General features: G+C 37.9%; 1 protein-coding gene and 1 long non-coding RNA gene across 2 annotated transcripts in view; one reads left to right on the top strand and one right to left on the bottom strand.

Moving 5' to 3' along the window:
* chd1 (chromodomain helicase DNA binding protein 1) overlaps positions 1–15,245 on the bottom strand; it is a 39,013-nt gene extending 23,768 nt beyond the window's left edge. The window contains exons 1-11 of the mRNA XM_088435068.1: positions 14,896–15,245; positions 13,420–13,542; positions 9,744–9,945; positions 6,941–7,063; positions 4,993–5,189; positions 3,515–3,789; positions 3,158–3,383; positions 2,919–3,019; positions 1,408–1,586; positions 1,155–1,279; positions 836–1,052 (exon numbers count right to left, since the gene is read on the bottom strand). Of these exons, the coding sequence (XP_088291194.1) occupies positions 836–1,052; positions 1,155–1,279; positions 1,408–1,586; positions 2,919–3,019; positions 3,158–3,383; positions 3,515–3,789; positions 4,993–5,189; positions 6,941–7,063; positions 9,744–9,945; positions 13,420–13,472 (1,698 nt within the window). The 5' untranslated portion in view covers positions 13,473–13,542; positions 14,896–15,245. The remainder of the gene's footprint in view (positions 1–835; positions 1,053–1,154; positions 1,280–1,407; positions 1,587–2,918; positions 3,020–3,157; positions 3,384–3,514; positions 3,790–4,992; positions 5,190–6,940; positions 7,064–9,743; positions 9,946–13,419; positions 13,543–14,895) is intronic.
* LOC148411369 (uncharacterized) lies at positions 14,106–15,705 on the top strand. Its single transcript, XR_015867954.1, has 2 exons — positions 14,106–14,851; positions 15,225–15,705. It is a non-coding gene; the product is annotated as an uncharacterized LOC148411369 (long non-coding RNA).
* Positions 15,706–18,561: the final 2,856 nt, after the last annotated feature.

Here is an 18,561-nt window from a genome sequence, read left to right as displayed (position 1 = left end):
TCCATTTTTAATATGTTTTTGTCTTTTCATTTCATATCGCATTTGTTGTAAATTCCTCGTTGATGCTAAATTGGGAGTGCATGGGATAAATTTTGTTCGTGCGTATGCTGGGAGAGGTCCATTTTTGCGCACAGGCATGTTGCTGGGTAGGTAAACGGGTCCGGGGGGGGGGGGGGGGGTGTATTAGACGTCTTTACGTTGTATTATAAAACTTTGTGGACAATTAATTTTAAATACCTTTTTACTTTTAGGTTTTAACAGTATCCCAATAAGTTTTAATTGCTGATGCGGGTTTATTGATGTCGAAATGTTCCGGAAAACAGCCTGCGTTGTACGTACATGTTCAAAGTAATGCATACGTGTGCTTCTGAGGGGTATTTCTTCAAGTAGGACACCACTGAAGGCTGAAGTATGAAACCCACGGACCGCCACTGGATATACGTCTGCGTCGAATTCACTTATCTGTCAAGTGCATCTCACTCTAGTAACCAGTGAGTTCTCATGTATGTTAAGTGAAAGGTTCTTTACTTATTTACTTATTTTCCATAGCAGAACTAATTTAGCTGCAGAGCATAAAATCAAGCCAAGCCATGATGTTTTATGGTTTCCAGAGGAATCGCATTACGCTGATCTGATCGGCTTTATCGTGATCAGCAGATATATGCCATTTTATACAAAATCGGTGATTTGCTTGTAACATCATAATTTGCAAAGCTATCAATGATGTCATTGATCAGTGCCACAAATAAATGTTGTATAAATGTTTGGAGGCGCCACATTACGCCTTTTATTTGCACCGCCACAAATCATCAGGTAACCTTGCTAGATGGCGTACCATATTCCTGCTGCTTATGTCCCCAAGGTAGACAACAATATTCATCTGAGGAGCCCAGAGCTGGATTTCTCTCTGCCACGACGTTAATGTAGAGAGGGGGACAACGAGCAAGAAGGGTCCATATAGCTGGTGCTCGTTAAACAAATAGTTGAGGAAAGAGATGGTTTGAATGGTCTTCCCTAAACCCATCTCATCAGCGAGAATGCAGCTGTTCCCTCTAAAACGTCAGAAGGAACAGAAGAAATATTTAGTATCATATACAATATAGCATATGATCTTTAGGTTGGCTTAATATGTGTCAAGATTGCTTGAGTCTTACTTGCACCACGAGTGAGCCATCCAGTTTAAACTATCCAACTGATAGTCTCTGAGTTCTAGTCCTTCACCACCTATGTAATGTGGTTGCTTTTTCATGGGAGCAAACCGTGGTCGTATTTTCAGCACCTGCAAGAAAAGTGCATCTGGTTAGGTCAGCTGAATCAAAAACTGTACTAGTCTAAAATAATCAATACAATAAATCGACAACACAGATTGACAGTGAAAATTTCATGTTGCAAAAATTTTTTTTAAACCTTGCAATCTCTGGATGGAATGGTCTTTGATTGGTTTCTGCTCATGTAATCGTCAATGCATTTCTGGAACTTCTTGGCAATCAGCGCTCCATCTTCCCAGCTACATTCTGAGTAGGGCAATCCCTGCCACTTGCACAGGTAGTCAGGGAAACCAGCAGCTGACTTTTGGTTAGAATGACCTGCTCAAAGAAAATCAGACTGTGATGAAAATATAATTTACAACATGACTGCTGTCCATTAACATTTGAGTTGATGTGTTTAAGTAGATATGGAAAAACTGTTTATTGCCTACAATAGGATTGCTGAGCAGTGGCTAATTTGGGTGAGATGGGACCACCCCCTCTTAACTCTTAATTTCAAGAAGAAATATAGGTGGTAATGGCCCTCCACAATAATTGACGCGGCTGATTTTTCCTCCAACCTATGCTCTTATGCAATGGTTTTGTGATATTGTAAGTTTTGTTGGAATACTTTTTTATTCTTTGCTACAGAAGCCTGATTAATAACTGAAATCCAAAAAAACAAAGATCAAGCACAAACATATGAACTGTTAAACTAAATAATTGACAAAACATTATTTTCGGTGCAGACCACGCGGCCCGGTACCAGTTGATCCGCGGACCGGTACCGTGGTTTGGAGACCACTGCTATAAATAATACATTTTAAAATAATATTGAACGTATTCATTTATAAAAATATTGCATGAATGTATATCATATGGTTAAAATAAAAATAAAAATCAGGTGGCAAAGAATGGGGCAGAAATCAAATTTTAACTTAAGTGCACCATTACAGTCCGACAGCAAACCTACAGTAGAGCCCTACACAAGGTGAATTCAACACAGGCTGTCACTGTTGAATATACTTAGAATAGATTATTCTACCATTTATTTAAGTAGGTAATCAAACACAACTTTAGTTATCTATTAATTTAATTGAAGTCATTTTGTTTCCTGCAGTTCTTTTATTTAACTTAAAATTGTTGTTTCTTTAGCACTGCTTAGTAAGAAAAAAAGTAGGGATTGATGTACTTGCAAATGTTTTAAAACTAATTCAGTCAATTGCAAATGCCTGATTTTGATTTAACAAAAAATATTCAGTTTGCTTTCATGAAAGCATCAAACAATTACTGAGGAATGACTGAAATTAGAAGATTTGGACAATTATTAAACAACGGCTCTAAATAAATTCTTGTATTATCATCACAGTTTTCAATTCATTTGATAATTAATTCGTTGTTAATGAATTGATTAATGTTGACTCATCTCAATACAACTATTTGCGGATTTTTATTTCAATATTTGCAATATTTTAACGTAGAACGTAGAAATTTTACATAGAACGTCCACCATATTGCAGATGTACATTATTAGTGCATGTACATATGCTGTTTTATACAATTAACTGCATAGAAGCAATTCTGGTAGCTAATCCTTGAGTTGATAAAACAAGAACATTGAACAGCAAAACTGTTTACATCTTTGATTGAAAAACAAAAGTGAAACCATACCTATGATCCTCTCCACAAGCTGATACTGAGAGTGCAGGTCATTGATGAGTTCTTCCTGACAATTGAAATACTCAATGTCCTCTGGTGAAGCTGACTTTAACCTGGTAAAAAGGCATAAGATTCATTACGAAATATGCAACAACTATAATTCAAACCCACAGAAAACAGTGAAAGAGTGGGATTTGTATTATTGGCTGAAAGAGCGAGATAACGTGAGGGAGTGACAAAACACTTCTTACCATTTCTTTTTCTCCTGATCCTTCTTCTTAAAATTGTCCAGTTTCTTCATACCTCTGACATTTTGCAACTTAAGGGTCTCCTCTGTTTCCCAAGTGTTGTGAATATGGGCCCAATTTTTCCACTTTATTAAGTATTGGATTTCCCCTGCCTCCTTATTGGAGTTAAAGTTCGCATTTGGATCTCCATCTGCTTCCACAGCATATACTGTGGTTGCACTGCCCACAGCTGTTAGGTACAAAAGAAAAAACATGTCCTGAACCTTTACTTGCATTTTGACGCATTGTATTCCACTGAAACATCTAAAATGTATAGGATATTATCGTATTTCTATAAATGTGAGCCAATTCTTTTCTTACCTCTTTTCCTTCCAATTCTGCTATCCATAACTCTCTCAAGTGTTTCAAACTCATCTTCTTCAGGTTGAGGGACATCTTCACCAAGAACTTCCACAAGGTCATCTGAATCTGTTTTCAGTTCCTCATCCTCCTTATAGCTAATGTTGACAGTGGCCTGCCGCCGCGGACCAGCGGCGACAACCTTTTTGTAGTTTTCATCCTCGTCCTCAGAAGATGAACATTTCTGGGCTTTCTTTTTCTGGGAGCTGCTCTTCTTGCCATTTCGAAAATTCATCCTGACAAGAGAAAAACAACAGTTGACTTGACAAAGCCTTTTGAGGAAAACAAGACTAAAGGGGAAGCTTACGTTTAATTGTGTCACGGTAGAACGTCTCCAGTTATCGTTAAAGCTCTTCAATTTGGAATTATGACTTGTCATTATCTAACGTCAAGTTGCCTGTACTGCGGAATTTTAAACCAACATTATCTACAGATATGTATACAGGATCATATTATCACCTTTGGTATGAAATCAAATACTGCTAATTTACATCATCTGCATTGTCGACAACATGGACACCCGTGTAGGTGAAAACAGCTAAGTTCACTTATGACAGGAGAAATTTGCAACTCCCCGCATTCCCTGTGCAAGAGTAAATACAAGCTGACCTTATCCACATCTATTAGTTTAGTATTTGTTCCGGAGCAGAGGAAGAGAGATTTTTCACAGTCAGCCAAGTCAACAGCAACATTTCATTTATTAGCTACAACATTTACCTGTAGAAATGCTGAGGTGGCCAAAATGTGTGTTTGGGACCACACAGATGAACAATTAACGTCAGTAGTAAATAATTCACCCGCTGGTATAACTATTGTTATGAATTCTGAGTTCCCACTGAGACTGATTTAATATAAGTAATGCATGTACGAGTACGATAAAACTCATATTTTAAAGTAATTTATATGCACATATTACATTGTGGAAAGTACTGAAATATCATGTTACAGCCCCTTTAGTTAAAAAAACAAGTAATTAAAAAAGTAATTAAGAATATTTTAAAAATAATACAATAAGAGAAGGGCAAGAAAATAGGCTATTGCTTTTGAGCAGTTTCTTTTATTTGAACTCAGATTAAGAGTTATTTAAATTCACTTAATGATGACAAAATGCAGTGACTCGAAGAGCGAACGCAAACCTACGTATTTACTGAAGTTTGTGTTATTCTTCTCCATTCTAAGTTCACTGAAGAATAACACTGTCCACAAACATTTTAAACACAAACATTACATAGAAAAATGCACTTAACAAATAATTTATAAATCCCTCCAATTCATGATGGTGGAAGATTTACCCTGGACCACATTACTGTATTTATGTATCAATTCCTATGAAGGAAAGAAAAAATGTTCCAAACAAATCAAACCACCTTCCCTGAACAGTTTGTGGTCAACCATAAAGGATCAATTACAAAAATGGTGGTGTCAAAAAAATGACTTACTTAGTCGGAGGCTTTCTGCTTTTGGTTGTTTGACTGGGCTCATAGTCTGAAGCAGTTTCATCGCTGTGGTTCTCAGCAGATGAGTCTGATCCAGATCCACTTCCAGATCCAGAACCTGATCCAGAGTCAGAGGAGCCAGAATTTCTTCTCCTTTTGGATCCACTTGATGAGTCAGATTCATCACTACTTGACGAATCCTGGAATTATTTAACAGTAATGAAAAAGTGAGGAAAAAAGTCAACTACCTCAGTTAAGTCAACCATAAGAACTGGGTTAGAGTCTACGTCAAATAATAATTATTTTAACACTGTATTTGTGAGGATCAAAACCAGTGGGTTTGTTTGTTTCAGACAGATTGGGTCCCTTCTTCAGTGGCAATTTCAATCATTGTCTGGGTTTGGTGCCACTTAAACTAATAAGAACAAAAACAGTTGTGTCATTACTGCAAAACGGAGACTGATGGCACAGGAACACAGTAACATACATGTGTTTGTAGACCACACATTATATTGCAAATTAAGCTTGTGAGTGCCCATTCAACCCTTGTGCAGTATTTTAACCAATTCGTTGATCTTTACGTCAATGGCTTTTTTTTTTTTACATTAAAAGGAAAACATTGAAAGGAGGCAGAAGGGAGTTGACATCTTCCAGATGGTGACATCTTGTCAAAGTTTGAAATGACATGATCAACTTAGTAATCACACTCCCAGGAAGTGCAATTCCTTGGATGAAATAATGTGGAATCCATCTCACAACGTTTGGTTGCTGATTATAAATAAATAAATAAAACACTGAAAATGTCAGAAAAAAAGAGTCTATGGTTTCTATTTGTAGATTTGGAGTACAGATTAAATCATTAAATCCAATGTCATGTGTATATTAAAATGTCAACATTCCATAAAATGGATGGCACTAAATTAGTTTTGTAAATTTGCACTGAACAGACAAAATCCCTTGCAAGTCATCTTTCACTAAATTTATGTGCATGGCAAAACTTGTTTCGAGTTAAAGAATCTCTCATTAACTTATCTTAGCAAAGCATCTTTACTTAGTTGTTGTGCATGCCTAAGGTGCTCTGTGGTGCTCAAAAGAAAAAAACAACGTTGAGACAGGGGATGAACGTCTGCTTGCAAAGACTCAAGTCCCAGTGTTCACAGTGAAGAACCGTTCAAAAGACCGTCACATCACTAGGTGCTGTATACTTAACAATGCATTGCCAGGGGAGCCATGAGTCTATTCAAATACTGCATTGTTCTGCAATCGCATTCAATCACCAATTTTGGGTGCTAATAATGACTTTCGTAAGCTGCCGTTTTATTGTGCGTGCATTCTATTGCCTTGAGAGCATTAAGCAGAGCCTCTAGCTTAAATGAGCTACTGGATAACAGCACTTGAGTGGTCTACCTCAGCTAGCGAGAGCAGTCGGATTAGCTTTCAAAGACGCTAATTAATCGCTTCGATGCTGACAGCCCGACAGTTGCCGTTCGTAGTGATCACTTTGGAACAAACAAGGCGGACTCAAATATGTTCTGTTGTCATTACTTCTACTTTAATTGACGATTATCTATGGTGAAAGAGCTGTCTTAAATCTTCATTTATATTTAACTAAAAATACTGATTATCAGAAAAATTATAAAAAGTTGGTCATTCATAATTAAGTGAAAATATGCTATTTGGTCTTCTGTGTATATTAGTTTTTCACCGAGCAAGAAAAAAATAATACTATGATAAAAGGCTCAGTCCTCATTTTTAGCGCTGTGGGAAACATTTCTCAAAAGAAGTACAATAAAATAAAGAAATTGTCTGGTGGATGATTACAGAAGAATATTTGCTTCTAGAAACCATTTGTTTCTGACAGCCCTATGCGACATGTTCATGAACAATTTTAGATTTCTAATCCACTATAATTTTAGACATAGATTAGGCACACACATTAACCACATTTTACCTCATCAGATCCGCTATTTGAGGAGCTTTGTCTCTGCTGTTGTTGCTGCTGCTGCTGAAGCTGCTGTTTCCTGAGCATAGCAGATCGCTGGACTGCTAGGATACTGGGATTGGACTTCCAAAACTGCAATTATTCAATGGAAAGCAAAGACAAACATTTAACAATTCAGAGTTGGCCACTATTTGCTGGAAAAAAAAACTTTGACACCACAGCAAGACCTGTGCAACAGTAACAGCAATTTGAAAAAAAAAAAGAGAGCCATGATTGTGAAACATTTCAGGCAGATCTTCTGACCCTGCCTGGGACAATAACTTGCCTCCTAGCTCATTATTGCATTACTGTCCTTACCTGTCTTGTAAAAGTGTAAATAAGATTTTAGTGCACTTGACTTCTTTGCTTATGTCAGAGTTATCAATAAAAGAGATCGGAGAAAAGCCAAGACTCCGAGTCAAAAACGATCTATATTGCAAAAGAAGGGAGAGCACCAAGGTCTTCAGGTGATCTCGGGCTCTCCTCTTCGTTTTATTACAAAGACTACAAAGAAGGCGGTTACAAGTTTCACAATAATACCAATAAGGAATTGTTTATGTCTGTGGTGTGAGTGTGTGTGTATGTGCCAATTGGCAAGCAATGTGTTTTTATAGGATAACACATATACCTATATACAATTATTCCATCACTTGTACAACCAAGAGACGTTGGGGACACTTATAATGGAATGGTTTATACACATGCTGAATCGTGTCCATGAGTAACTTCAGTACCTCGGTTGCTGAAAAAGCTCGAAGCAATTTATTTCTTGACCCAGATACCCGCTTATGATTGTACATGTTAAAAAAAAATGTCAGGCCAAATGCAGAGAAAATTGGGAATGATCTGCATGACAAAAGACACTACAAAAAAGAGTGAGAAGGCCAACATAGAAATAAACTTTAGTTTACCAAATTATACATGGACAAGAATGACTTTGTATGCTATTACTGTATTTGAAAGATATTCCCAGCAGCATGTCACGGCCTTACAATTTGATTAGTCTGCCGACTAACGGTTGCTTCCGACTCCAGATACATTCAACACAATGTTGTTCTGAAATCACGTTTATTCACCAATTCAGTGCGCTAACAAACAACTTAACAACGCTGACAATGACAATCACAGGCGGCACCTGTTGCCAGTGTTTACCGATCACAAGGGCCCCATAGTTCTCTACACAAGCTGGCATGATAGATGTAAATAACTGCACAGTGTTGACAGCCTGATCACATTTTACAAACTATGCTGACACAAATGTGCTGTTTCAGCCACCAAATTTATCTCTTAGATCAAAATGCATAGGAAGAGATTTGTCTGAAAGCTAATGTTTCTCGACGAAATCAGTGTGCTGCTAAGTTTGATAACACATATACCTATACAGTTTGTTTTTAGGTTATAAAATGTTTTTTAAAAAATGTTTTAAATTTTTTTTTTTTTTTTTTTAAATTATAACGGTTGGTCATTGCTAATTACCGTATTTTCCACACTATAAGGCGCACCGGATTATAAGGCACACCATCAATGAATGGCCGAGTTTCGAAAAAAATGCCACATATAAGGCGCACCGGATTATAAGGCGCACATTGAGTTGAAACCATAGTACTGGCTGGGGTTACATTATGCATCCACTAGATATAGTTGTGTTATGCAGCCACTAGATGGTGCGTTACTAAAGCGAATGTATTTAAAACAATCAGCAAAGTCACCAAAGTTTATGAATAAAATATAAACTTTATTCATACAATATAAGCGTTGTATGGATATGATACTAAGAAATATTTGTTGTTGAAAAAAATCAAATAAAACAGAGAATGCATTATTGGTAATTGCTAAGATCAGAACCAACATATTTTTAAGCTTAACACCGACATGTTCGGTTGGAATATTGCACCAACGTAAAAATAACATACGCACGCACGCAAGCGCACACACAGACACACACACACAAACACATACACACAGTGGACCCCCGGATTATGACGTCCCTGGCTTGCGTTTTTGCGTTTCAGCTAACGCTGTTTACCCTGGCGTTTTTTGGTCCCCTCATTACGCCATTTTTTTCGTGTTACAACAAAAACTCCTCCTCAAACATGGCAGTCAGTGTGCGAGTGTGACTCTGCTCCGCACTCATACGTCTATACACACGTCATCACTTACGTCACCTGAATGCTGGTCTGCTATTGGTTGGCGTCACGGTCAAAATGGCCACATGCTAAAGACTGAATCTCGTCTGAGTGTTTATAATAAGGTATTTATTGTGCATTTTACTGCTTAATTCAAACTTGAATGGGTTAGCCATGGGTCCCCTAGAGTGCTAGTGATGTTAAAGAGAGAAGAAGATGATTTATATGGAAACGAAGCTGGAGATAATCAAGAAATACGAAGAAGGCTGAGATAGGTAGGCTACCCTCACTATGGAATATGGCCATAAGTCGCTCAAACGTAAATACATCCTTTATATATTTTTTATTTATGATGTTATTTAATTGTATGCATGTATATTAAATATAGATAGCATCTACTATACTATTTTGATAGCAATGTTTTAATATGTATGTACAGTCTTGATGTTTTTACCTGGGGTTTTAAACGCATTAGCCATTTGGATTTCGATTGCCCGCCATACGGCGAATTCGCCTTACGAGTCCAACCGCGGAATGGATTAATCTTGTAAACAGGGGGCCCACTGTACAGTATTATATCTGTAGCCTTAATTTAAACTCAAAAACATAATTGACAACCAATAGAGAATTAAAATGAAATACTGCACCTCGGCCCCATCAATATTTGACTTGTTCGGAGGGTCAATCTTGTCCTTGGATTTTTCTGTCTCTGAGTCTGACTGGCTCCCAGAGTCTGAGCCACTTCCTGAGTCGCTGCTCCCCGAATGGCTGCTGCTGCTTGAGGAGCTTGAACTGGAACCTGAGCCAGATCCAGACACTGATCCAGAACCAGATTCATCATCAGAGTTGCTGTTGAATTTGAAAAGAAAGAGAAATAAAAATAAAACAAATGGAACCATCACACTGGGGTACCTGGTGTTAAACTAAAGGCAGACTAAAAAAAACTTGACATACATTTGACAAATTTTAGCATAAAAACAGCTACTTATTATTATCGTCAGTCACGGTCAACTGGTGGAACACCTAGCTATTGTTGGTTGCCCGCATGACATGGCACTATGTGGAAATAAAATTCAGCTGAAAAAAAGAACTTCAGTCAAGAAAAAAAGAACACAGTGCTGCTGTTTACCTGGGGGGTTAGGGTTAGGTAGGTAGGTAGGTAGGTAGGTAAAGATTATCAGGTATTAGACCATTGTTGCAACCTTGCTTCTGGGAGCCATTTCAACATAAAAGTTTACCTAGGCCATTCGTGTCATATATCACTTGATATCCTACACTTTATTTTGAAGCACTGGCTGGCTTTCACACTGCATTTGTCTGTTTTACGATGATACAATGGCTTGACAGACAGGCAGTGTATTCTCCAGTATCTCTCATTGCACTTCTGGGACAATGAGCAAAAAAAACGAAAACAAAACAGATCTTATCCCATCGATACTGCCCAGTAAATGTGTCTATGCTGCCTGGGTCATTTTACTCTTCCCTCCCTGCATATTTAATAAATAAATAAAATATTATGACATTTATGACATTATCTTACGCTATATGTTGCTTCTTGACTATCTGCGGTGAGAATAAGCAGAGCAATCGGGATATTTTGAGACATTGAAGTGAGTATGAGTAGCACTACCCGAAAACAGTGCCTCCACGGCGGCTACACTCAGCTGACATGTCGGCAGCATCGCTGGAGGTCCGGTGATCCATATTTCTATAAGTCCGTCTATGTATCCATCTTTTTACGAGTCCACCTATGCATCTCAACAGGGCAACGTGCAGGTGGGCTAGATTTTTTTTTCCAGCTTCAAAATTTCACAAAGTCTACCAAAGCTTGTCACAGCTTTCTATCCAGATATACCCTCATTCAAACGGCCACTTAATGAGTGCATATCACCCCACACTCAAGCGGTATACTTCTTTGTTGGCATGGAGCATTTGCTTAAGGCTCAGATGAGCTTGTGGTTGGCCGGATCGCGACTCTCCTCAGTAAGAGGACTATTTTATCCAGCTAACCTTAGCTGTATCAGCACTTGATCGTAGTTTGGGCTATCATGGCAGTGGACAGTTAGCTGTGCTGGCTATTTAGCTGTGGGAGCTACAGGCTGGAGAGCTGCTGACTGGCTGGCTGTTGTAAAAAATTTAGCGGACCCGACTTTCCGAAAACTATGACCGATTGCGACCAAGATTCAAATGCACATTTCTAAACTTGTTCTATGAAACAAAAAATAAATAAATAAACTATATATATATATATATATATATATATATATATATATATATATATATATATATATATATATATATAAATCACAATATTTATTATTGTGTCACCTGATAAGACGTTTTTCTTCATGAGAGTTCAATATGTGCTGTCTAAATCTAAACTATTGATCCAATGTTGTTATAATGGTTACAGGTTGAAGTGTACAAGAGTGGGAATGTTCATATTTAACAGAATGAGGCAAAACCAACTCAGGAAACGTTGCAATGCTTGCCTTCAGAATTCAGTGACATGTTCTGGAATCATGCTGAGTTTTCCCAATGTTAAGGGTGTTCCAAAAAAAAAAAAAAAATCTTAAAAGTTGAGGTTTTATTGAGGTAGAATTTTATGGTAAAGTTATTCTTTTTTGCCAACAGACCTATTATTTAAGTGCCAATGTTCAACAAATCAATTGGCACTTCAAGACCAGAGGATATAACTGTTCCCATGTGAACTGACCGTAAAGAAACATCATTTTCAAATTTCATTGTGTGAAGGCGAAAGCCTTCACACACACGTTATTCCACTTTTTTATTCCGCCCATTTTTTTGGCGCGTTTCAATTCATTCCCGGTTCATCCGATTCACACGGTTTCAATTTCATGTTATTCCAATTAATCATGCGACGACTGCTTCCATTTTTCTCATTCCAAATATTCAGAGATTTCCCACAATTCCCTGTTTTCCACCTCAAAAATCCTATTGACTTAACATTGGGTGATTTTACATTTCATATTTACAAGCTTTCACATTTAATATTTTCAATATTTAGCTCATTCATCTCGCCTTTATGCTGCGTTCAGATGGAGCGTGTCGTTTCCGCTCTACGTGAGGCGTTTTGTCGCGAGGTCAAGATGAAGTTCACTTTTCACACAACAGTATCACACGAGGGGAGGGGAGTGAGCTTGCTGTGCACTTTACAGTGGATCCGGAAAGGAGAGCATTGCTGAGATCGTTCACCTTTCCGGGATTTGGCAGAGCCAATATTTTCTTCGACAGCACCTTTATTAATCTTTTTTACACTGTGTGTCCCTCACTTTCACGGCAATACTCGTCTGCCAAAAAAAAAAAAAAAAAGTTTCAATGTCGCAATCAAGTGACCAATACCGTGCTAAATACTGTATGTACTGTCAGTCCTGCACTATCGTTAGCTTAACACAGTAACTACGGTTCAACAGCTGTTGAAAAAAGCAATCAAACGCTGCACATACCAGTTGTCCAGAGTTCTCCCTTCCGCCTTTCTACAAGCCAGGTGAGTGCTCTTGCTTGGCTCCGTTTTGAATTGAAAGCTCAGCTGGCTGTGTTGGATAGCTCCCGGTGATCGCAAACACGCGACAAAAGTTTTTTTTTTTTTTTTTTTTTTTTTAACTTTTCGCATCACGCGTATTTACGCGCCGCGCGTCGCTCCATCGCGTCGCTCGACACGTCATCGCGCCCGTCGCCCGAACTCCATTGACTACAATACAAAACCGTACGCTCTTCGCGCTAAATCTGAACGCGGCACTAGGGATCATTCCCATCACTCCAGTAATTCATACATTCCAATGTTTTCCCATGAGTCCATATTTTTCACCCTTTAATCTTTCACAATTCATTTACAATGTGAGATTCCCCATTCATTCCCAATGGGAGATTTAACATTTCACATTTTGAGCTTTCAAAGCATTTCAAATTCATAATATTTAACTCTTTCATTTCACCTCATGGATCATTCCCACATTCAATAATTCATGTATATTTATATTTTCCTATAATTCCATATTTTTCACCTATAATAATACATAATTCATTCCAAATGCCACAAATTCCATTTTCCTCTTCCCACAATTCAAAATGTTCTCACAATTCCACTTCATTTCAGTATTTCCCTTGTATCTTATACATTACATCTGCCTATTCAAACCGTTCCAAATTTGTAATATTCAGAATACTGCACAGATTCAAGCCATTCAAATATTCCACAAAATTCCACCATTCAACGTTTATCCCTTGAGTGTTTTCACCTTCACACACATTTTCTTCATTTTGTAGTTTTATTTGATCATTGATGTAAAATATATGGCTTACCTCGATTCTCCACTGCTGTTGCTTACACTTTCATCCGCGCTGCGTTTTGCCATCCTGAAGTCCAGAATGCAGACTTCCACCACAGCGCCACTAAAATTGTGTTCAACTTGGTTTAACTGAAATCTGAAATAGAAAATTATATAATTATATGCGGCTTGCAAAATGCCCCCCCCCAACCAAAACACACACACACACACACACACAAGAACAAAACACACTATGGTCTCATCAACAAAGTCTTATTAACCAACATTTTTTTTCCATCAACCGTGATGAGTATTAAGACTGAAGCTGAGCCACAGGATTCGTTTGGGTTTCATGGTTACGGTACTTTCAATCAAAGCTCAGCTGACTGATTTAATCTTTAACGGGCGCAAAATATATTGCAGTACTCGATTTCAAAATGCATAAAACAGTTGAAATAATCAAGTGCCCGCGTTAATATAGCAAGAGGACAAAAGTCGGTTAGTATCAATATTTCAAGTTAAAATCAGAAATGACAGCTATGAGTATATGGACATAGCATTAGCCACTAAGAGTGAAACACTATTTGCTCCAACGGACTGAGGCCTATCAGGCCTGCGCGAGGAGAGCATGTTTACGTCTCAACAAATCCCCACAGACGCTCCAACACAACCGAAAGATCTAAACAGGCGTATTCAACTAAAGTAAGGCAATGGCTTAAAGTCTCCAACACCCATGGCTGTTAAAGCTGGGGCGATTTGATACAGTTAACCATTTGGAGAGAGGAATAGTTTATCTTTAAGCTAACCTGCTAAAAGCGGCTAATGCCAGCGTCGGCTATTGGCGGGGGAAGTTGTGTGTGTGCAGCCACGGCTCACGCGCCAGCAATGCTTCGAAATCCAAATTGAGAACCAACAGATAACTTTTTAAATGTAGAGAGTCTTAACTGTATGAGTGCTGCTGTCGGCAGGTCACTTAAACGAAAGTGCCCATGAATAAGATTGGTTAATTTTAACATCACTTGTTTGAAGATAACTACGCAAGTACTTAAAGACTTACAACACAATCATTTCGAAACAAAGCGTGACACGGTAGAAGTGTTGCACACAAATGCAATAAAAGTAACATGAAGTGAACGTTCGTTAGGGAACGTTAGCAGCATTCTAACGTAAAATAAGCACGATGTTAGCACGGAAGCTAACAAAATGACAAAACTTTGCGCTTCCTCTTAATGAGGTTGCACAGCAATGGTGGTTTCTTTTGAAGTCACGAACGGGGTCATATCGGTTAGTGGTGCACGATGCAATCCGAAAATTGTTAAGGTGGTAACTGGCGGAGTACTTAACATACGCAATTCTTTATTAAAAAAAAAGCCCACATATACAAATTAGCTAACCCAACTTCGTCCTCTCCATCTTGTTTTCATCCGCCGCTCACTTCACGCGGCTTCACCGCATCAACATGTATGGTAAGAACACGTTCGCAATAAACTATAGAATAAGTTATTCTTGCCTTGTTTTAGCTTTGCTTCTCTGATGAAACTGTTGACAAACTTCACTTTCCTGGTCCGGACTTTATCCCTTTTATACGAACAGTTTGTGAGCTAACAGCTCCGGATAGCTAACGCTATCTTGCGTTAGCTGGCTAGCTATCTCCCAGTTTGGGAGAGCAGCCCGTAACGACCCAGTTCAGTGGAGCTTTTGGACTGCCGTTTCCTCTACACCATGGGGTGAAAAAAAAGAGGCAAACCCTCTTAGCGCTACGCGGTGCGTTGAAGTCCCGCGCTTAATGTTCTATCCAGACAGTTAAAAAAAAAAAAAAAAGCTGGCATTTCATTCCAGGGTCTTCCGACAACCGCCGGCCTCCGCCATGACGCCGTAGGGTTCACTTCGCTAGGAAACCCCGGACAGTGACGTAACAACTGCGAGCAGCACAACAAAAGCGGCAAGAGAGAGTCTATCTGTCAGCAGACTTTCAAAGAAATAGTATAACTTCTAACAACTGTATAGTATGTGCAACTCCTGTATGAGAAATGCTTTGGGTAGGGTTTGCTTTCAGTTAGCGATTGCAAAAATACCGTTAACTAACCAACAGAAAGCAACCCTGACCTACTGTACTTCTTTTTCTGAAACGTAAGATGACATTCGTGTCCATTTTTTCCTTTTTTTTAAAATACTTGACTACGAAGTTTATATACGATTTCCACTCACAGCGCTTTGTTTCAGGGGTTCTCAAACATTTGGGTTTACGGGACCCCTTTTAGAAATGCTGATTTTCCAAGGACCTTCATTGCCAATAAATAATATATATTTTTTAAACCAACCATGAATGCCCTTTTTCTAAATATAATTTCAAGTATATTTGTTACTTTACAACCATACTGAAGTTAACACGATAAAAATTGCAAATTGCACATAGCAAACTGGATCAATTTTCTCCAAACAGGTTGATGCCAATTATTTAGTCAAAAACAGCACTATAAAACACATTATGTTGTGGTATTAACATTGGCACTACTTGATGTAGATTACAGGAGTCTATTTGACAAATTTCAAAATGATTACAGTTTAAAAATATATCTTGAACTAGTTTAACTGATTCTTTTATTTTGAACTGATTGTTTTATTGAAGAGTCATGAATACATCCACAATTTATTATAATGCAAATGAAATTCACTCTCACGTATTTATTTATTTTTTTACTAATGATAACCCACATTATTTCACGGCCCTCATGCTGTCAGGCCACGGACCCGGGGATCCCACTCTGGGCGTCCCCACTTCGAAAACCCCTGCTTTTCTTCGCACCAAAAAAAAAAAAAAAAAAGAGTAAACTTCTGTCACCTTAAGACTTTGTTTCTAAGATATTACATGATTCAAGGGATTTTTTATGCAGTATAATAGGCTTTTGGGTATTCCTTTTGATTTGGAGGACAAATAATAAATGTAAGTATTTGCTTGTTTATTATTCGTATTATTTTTTTTTCTTTTCTTCAATGTGTATTTTTTTCTTTCTTTATTTTTTTTTCTTTTCTTTATTTATTTTTTTTCTTTCCCCCCTCTCTTGGTCGTTACACCCACTATGTTGAGGTGAGTGTGTGTGTGTGTGTGTGTGTATTTGGGATTCGGGGTGCGATGAGAGTGGACTCGGGAACATACAGATGTGTCCTTTACAATGTGACTTGCTCATTGTCTGTTGGGTTTTCTTTGTTTGAAAAATGTTCAAAGAAAAAACCCCCACCAGGTTTTTAGTAAAAAAAAAAAAAGGACTAATAAAGGGCTTTTGGTGATAAAAATAATTCATTCAGTGACCCTAAGTGAGACTTACGAACGATGGTGACTTATTTGCATTGTGTGTTTAGCCTTCACACTATGAAATGCAACATATTTTCTCATGCTTGTGACATTAATTCTCACTTACTCTGTTTATACCATACATTGACATAGACTGCTTGAGCATGAGGAGCCAGATTTTATCAGTCACTTAACATGTTTGTATTATTCTCCCATAATTGATGTAGTGAGCAAGATTTATTCCCAGGCTTGTACTCAAAGGCTGTGATTGCAAATCCAAAGTAAGGCAACACCATCTTCTACAGGGATCTGGGACTCGATACAGTGGTTTCCAAAACAAAATTGACAGTGAAGGTGTGTAAGACTCTCCTCCATTGCTGCCCGTTGAAAAATATACTTGATGAATATATACGCTGGAGGATCCCAGAATATGATCCCATGAATATATACGTTCGCAGCAGTATTTTATAATTTGAAGAGAATTATTTTTTTTCATTTTAGATTGCTCCACTGTCTCTGCTCTTCTCACATTTACAGCATTTAAGATATTTTAAACCCTTTCTGAATATAGGTGATGATTTTTTTTTTCTTCTGAGCTTCTCTTGAACACATCATGACCAACCAGTTGCTGGGCAGAACATAAAGTGTGCATGCATGTGTGTTAATGTGTTTTGTCAGGAAACATCATCATCATCATCATCAATTGTTTTCATTTAAATTTTATGAGTACGTCCACCTCACTGTTAAAGGGACCCAAGTTCAAATCCACCTCGCTCTGGCCTTCCTGTGTGGCATTTGCACGTTCTTGCCGAGCCCGCATGGGTTCTCTCTGGGCATTCCGGCTTTCTCCCACACTCCAAAAACATGCATAAATTACCCTTAGGTGTGATTTGGTGCATAAATCGTTGTTTGCCTCTGTGTGCCCTGCAATTGGCTGGAAACCAGTTCAAGGTGTCCACTGCCTACTGCATGAAGTCAGCTGGGATAGGTACCAGTAAGCCTGCAACCCTTGGGAGGATAAGCGGCTATAGAAAATTGATGGATGGATTAAATTTTTTGGGCAAATTGCTATCAAAGGAAAAAAACAAAAGTTATGTATTTTTTTTCACCACCGCCTTTAGTCTAAGCATGTGGTTGTACTTCAAACCCTTTTTTTGTGCATTTACAGGAAATGAGGCTGACCAAATGGACCACGTAACATTGGCAGTGTTTAAATGAGAAGATCCCTTAAACCAACACAAAGAAAGTAAAATTCCCAATATCGTTGTACACCTGCTGTACAATGACAATAAAGCCATTCTAAATTGTAAATAATCACTGAAGGAACACTTGCGTCCATAACACATTTCATTTGGGTTAAAAATGATGCTGATTGTCCATCCACCCATGGGAAAAAAAATCAAAAAACAAATCAGCATTATAACTATTTTAAATCTTTTAGATTTTAGGTTTGCTTTGGTTTAATCAATAACAATAATTGAAGATAAGACGTTCAGATTACACCAAAAACTTTTATAAATTTAATGAACCCTAATTATTAACTGTGATGGAGTAATTCAATATTTTTAGGTTCAGCTTCATTTTTCAGTGTTTTCAAGCTATGGAACAGTTTACCTTTTCAAGTTAGGGCCACTCAGTCGATTCAACATTTTAAATCGCTGCTAAATACCTATCTCTTTTTGCTAGCATTCAGTCCAGGCTAGACAAGTAATCTTGGCTGTCTGTCTGTCTTTTAGACTCTGTTTTTATATTAATTTAATCACTGTTTTAGTATTATATTTGTGCTCAATAACTTGTTCTGTATTTTAGTAATTGTGCAGCACTTTGGTCAGCCCTTTAAGGTTGTTTTAAATGTGTTTTATAAATAAACTTGACTTTATTTGA

The sequence above is a fragment of the Hippichthys cyanospilos genome, chromosome 15 (assembly GCF_059441005.1).
Source record: "Hippichthys cyanospilos isolate Australia breed blue-spotted pipefish chromosome 15, RoL_Hcya_1.0, whole genome shotgun sequence".
Lineage (NCBI taxonomy): Eukaryota > Metazoa > Chordata > Actinopteri > Syngnathiformes > Syngnathidae > Hippichthys > Hippichthys cyanospilos.
This window is presented reverse-complemented; position numbering and strand designations above follow the sequence as displayed.